The sequence below is a fragment of the Populus euphratica genome, unplaced genomic scaffold (assembly GCF_000495115.2).
Source record: "Populus euphratica unplaced genomic scaffold, PopEup_1.0 scaffold459.1, whole genome shotgun sequence".
Taxonomy (NCBI): domain Eukaryota; kingdom Viridiplantae; phylum Streptophyta; class Magnoliopsida; order Malpighiales; family Salicaceae; genus Populus; species Populus euphratica.
In genome coordinates this window covers 147,135-150,996 of record NW_011500344.1, presented here as the reverse complement: position 1 = coordinate 150,996, position 3,862 = coordinate 147,135, and the positions used below count along the sequence as shown (strand labels likewise).

General features: G+C 37.6%; 1 protein-coding gene across 3 annotated transcripts; it reads right to left on the bottom strand.

The window, feature by feature from the left end:
- On the bottom strand, positions 1 to 3,490 carry LOC105113874 (probable serine/threonine-protein kinase At1g01540). Of its 3 annotated transcripts, none has more exons than XM_011010224.1 (7): positions 2,598 to 3,489; positions 2,288 to 2,392; positions 2,020 to 2,142; positions 1,753 to 1,923; positions 1,544 to 1,673; positions 1,217 to 1,426; positions 1 to 723 (listed from the first exon to the last, which is right to left on the bottom strand). In XM_011010224.1, exons 1-7 carry the CDS (start codon positions 3,227 to 3,229, stop codon positions 610 to 612), a joined length of 1,485 nt encoding a protein of 494 aa, XP_011008526.1. In that variant the 5' UTR covers positions 3,230 to 3,489; the 3' UTR covers positions 1 to 609. The 3 variants fall into 3 exon arrangements, with proteins under 3 accessions (XP_011008526.1, XP_011008527.1, XP_011008528.1); XM_011010225.1 differs by having other exon boundaries at positions 1 to 717; positions 2,598 to 3,488; XM_011010226.1 differs by lacking the exon at positions 1,753 to 1,923 and having other exon boundaries at positions 2,598 to 3,490.
- Positions 3,491 to 3,862: the final 372 nt, after the last annotated feature.

Sequence of the window (3,862 nt, the reverse complement as noted above, 5' to 3'; positions counted from 1 at the left end):
GATCCAACCCCAACCTACCTAGCTGGAAAAGTCGTCCTATTCATTAAATATACAGACTTTGATGCTGACAATTGATACACCAAACGTTTATAATTTTCATGTTGAATGGAATGAAATTCTAAATAGCATTGCCAGTTTCTTTCTGGAGTTTCGGCATTTAACTCGACAGTTTGTGACCACTAAATGAGCTTTCTCTGCAACCAAATGATATCAAAAATCTAACATCAGTTTGCTCAGATGCTTTGTAGCAACGTGGCATAATCTTTCAATTTCTTTTTCTTTTTTTTTTCAACGATGATCGAGTCAAGCAAAAGCGTGCGTTAATTACATGACAGACCTCAAAGCTTCTAAGCAAAAGGCCCTTGATTTTGACATTTGAACCTGATATGGAGCCGTATACTGCGCAGCCACGGAAGCTATAACTAATAGAGGGAAACACAAGTCATGGCCACAAAGTTGGATAATGTAGTAGGCCTTTTGCACAAGGCCGCAAGCATCTAGATGGAGCTGCAGGCAGTAAAATATTTCTTTATCCATTTCATCTAGCTCAGATAAATCTCCCTATAACAGATTTCTTCTCGGTATTCTTGATGTCTTTGTCTTGCCTTATCAGTGTGCGGCCGCTTTCATACTAATTTCCATCACCTGCTTCTCTACCAATCCATCCTTGGGACTGTCACAGTGTGCGTGTCCCAGGTCTCTTCCTCCTCTACGGTCCTGAACCTATTCAAACTTTGAATGAGCAAGGAGATCAAGGCTATTTGAAAAATAAATTAGGATCGGAAGAAATTGAAATATTTAATATTTCTATTACATAGCTGTAAAGTATAAATTCATTAGTAGACTTTTGTCTTATAACACGTAGTGGGTACAGAATTCAACCATTCTCAAATAAGCAGGAAAAAGGAGGGAAGAGAATTAAGTCATCAAACCATGGACGCAAACTCATAAACGAACCAATATGTATGAAGGAAATTGGAGTCAATTAACTCTTGAATCTTCCCAAAAACTATTGCTGCTCTGAGTCAGAACCTGCGCCATTCATTATTTACAGTCCTTGCTCCATTTTGGCAAGGTTTAAAAATGGTTTAACAAAGTAGTAATGCCAGCTTGACCTTTAGGATTTAATATAGTGTTGATAAGGACATCTCTAAATTATGGCACACTATCAAAAAGTTGATTTGAATTAAGATTTTCAACTACATCAAATACATACTTCTCTGAAGGGGGAGTCATCAGCTTCGAGCATGTGTACAATATGGCCCATTTTTGGTCGTTTCTGTGCATTTGGGTCTACACAGCGTAAAGCAACAAGAAGAGCCCGCTTTAATGCCCTCAAAATAGGCTTCTCGGGTAGTTTGGGATCCAATACCCCCTCTGGATTCCTGTTACTAACCATCCTCTTAAGCCAATCGATCAAGTTCACCTGAAAATTATTCATTTAATTATAACAAATTAGAAGAACAAAAAGGGGGGAAAGACTTCATTAGATTAGCTCATTTGAATATGTCATCACAAAATGACAGTGGTATATGGTGCGAACCTCTTCTGGAGGCCGGCTGTAATCCACTGGGTTCCTTCCAGAGATAATTTCCATAATAAGAATCCCAAAACTATACACATCACTACTTTCATTCAGCATGCCTGAACTTGCATACTCGGGAGCTACATATCTACCAAAGCACAAGAAAAATTATTACTTCTCCACACACTAAGAGAACAAATGTAAGCACCCAGAGAGAACCTACACACCCAAATGTTCCCATTACACGGGTTGTGATGTAGCTGCTATCTGAACAAAGGAGCTTGGCAAGGCCAAAGTCTGAAACTTTGGGATTCCACTGCTTGTCAAGTAGAATGTTGCTTGATTTTATGTCACGGTGGACAACTTTCGGTTCAAGTCCATCATGAAGGTAAGTTAATCTGCATCAGTGTTCATTTTTTACCCCCATGCCATGGATGAAGATATCAATTTATAGAAGCTCAATATGACAGTTTATAAGTGCAATAGAATCATACCCTTTTGCGGTTCCCAAGATGATTTTCATTCTAATTTCCCAAGTAAGAGGACTGCAAGGCCCTACATCACCATGAAGCCATTGTTCTAAGTTCCCGCTGTTCACATATTCATACACGAGCATCCTACAATACAAGGAAACAAACAACTATATGGTAATAAACAATAGCCACCCTATTTTGGCAATGACTTACTAATTTCATTCTGAAATGCCAGAATTACTGGATCCAGAAACAAGGAAGCATCGTTGAAAAGGCAAAAAGAAACTACCTTTGAGCTCCTTCAGCACAATAACCAAGCAACCTTACTAAATTCTTGTGCCTTACTCTTCCAATGGCTTCCACTTCAACTTTAAATTCTCTCTCAGCCTGTCCCCTATCAATCACCATATATTTGAACACTATCATTTACCAATTCATCAACATAGCAACACTGGAAATGGCACATTAACGCAACGGATTAATTCTAGATTAGAGCTAAAAATTAAAAAACGGATTAATTCTAGATTAGAGCTAAAAAAATTTTTAAAAAAATACTGTTCAAAACAAATAAACATATGATGAAAATTGCAATAGACTACCTGTTATTGAGCAAATTCTTGACAGCAATCTCAGTATTATCCTCTAAAACACCATGGTATACAATCCCATACCCTCCCTCGCCAATAACTTTCTCATGAGCAAAAGAATTAGTCGCTACCTCAAGCTCTCTCAAAGTATACCAATGCCCCCACCCCAAATGAGACACATCAGGCACCATCATAGCAGCCACCTGGTCCCCGCCACCGCCACGTGGTGCTTCCCCAGAAGAACCCGGATAAGAAATCAAATGCCCTTTACCAATATCAATCTTAATCCCATGATACTTCACTGGACTCTCCTCTTCTGGTGGCATAAGCAACAAAAAATCTCCCCTTTCCTTTCTGGTAATCATTTCCTGGTCTTGAAATTGGTGTGTTTGCATTTGTGCCCGGTTAGGCTTAATGGATTGGTCGATTCTGATTTCTTGAATCTCTTTAGATACAATAGGGATTTTGGGTTCATTGTTTGTACTCTTTTTGGACTTGGAAGCAAGCCAGAGAGTGATAAAGAAAAGTAGCAACACGATGGCTGTCCCTACACAGACACCAAGAACAACCCACAATCTTAAACCAAAAACTGAAGTTGGTTTCGATAACTGGTCTGACATAAGACCAGTTTTGTGCTCAGACATTGGAGTGTGGTATTGTCTTTGAACCAGTATTATTAAATAATTCAGTGAAAAGAGGTGAGGGTTTAAAGCATGTCTACAATTTGAGGCTCAACGTATAGGTTATATAGATGAGGGGATGTGCAGTGCTAAAACTTACCAGTAATGGTACAGAGAGACTGAAGGAGGGAAACAGGTAGCAGCTGGCATGATGGGACTATCTATTTATGGAATTAGACAAGAATGCCAGCCAGCTAGATTTCCGGGTAGTTGTTTTCGCGGGAGGGAGTTAAAGATTGCTCAGAGGGTAACCATAATTAAGTTTGTTGCCTTGATAAGTATTGTATAGAGATTTTCATTTTTATTATTGTTTTAGTATTTATTGCTGTTTTTGGATCAGTTTTCACCTATTCCTTGGGATTGCAGCCCAATTCCCAAATGGAATTTTGAAAAATAATTATTTTTTAAAATTATTTTAACATACTAACATTAAAAATGAGTTTTTAAAAATAAAAAAAATATTATTTTAATATATTTTAAAAAATAATTCCTACCATATTATTAAATACCTCATTAATTGATTACATCTAGTTTATCCTATGTATGATTGGCAAAGCTTAGGGTTTAATTTAATAGCAATTATGACTTTTGATTACA

Excerpts from the sequence above, each read along its gene's own strand:
- LOC105113874 (XM_011010224.1), bottom strand. The coding sequence starts at position 3,229 with ATGTCTGAGCACAAAACTGGTCTTATGTCAGACCAGTTATCGAAACCA. Across the intron at positions 2,393-2,597 it reads AAGAATTTGCTCAATAACAG|GGGACAGGCTGAGAGAGAAT; the intron begins GTAGTCTATTGC and ends GGTGATTGATAG. Across the intron at positions 1,427-1,543 it reads ACAGCCGGCCTCCAGAAGAG|GTGAACTTGATCGATTGGCT; the intron begins GTTCGCACCATA and ends AATAATTTTCAG.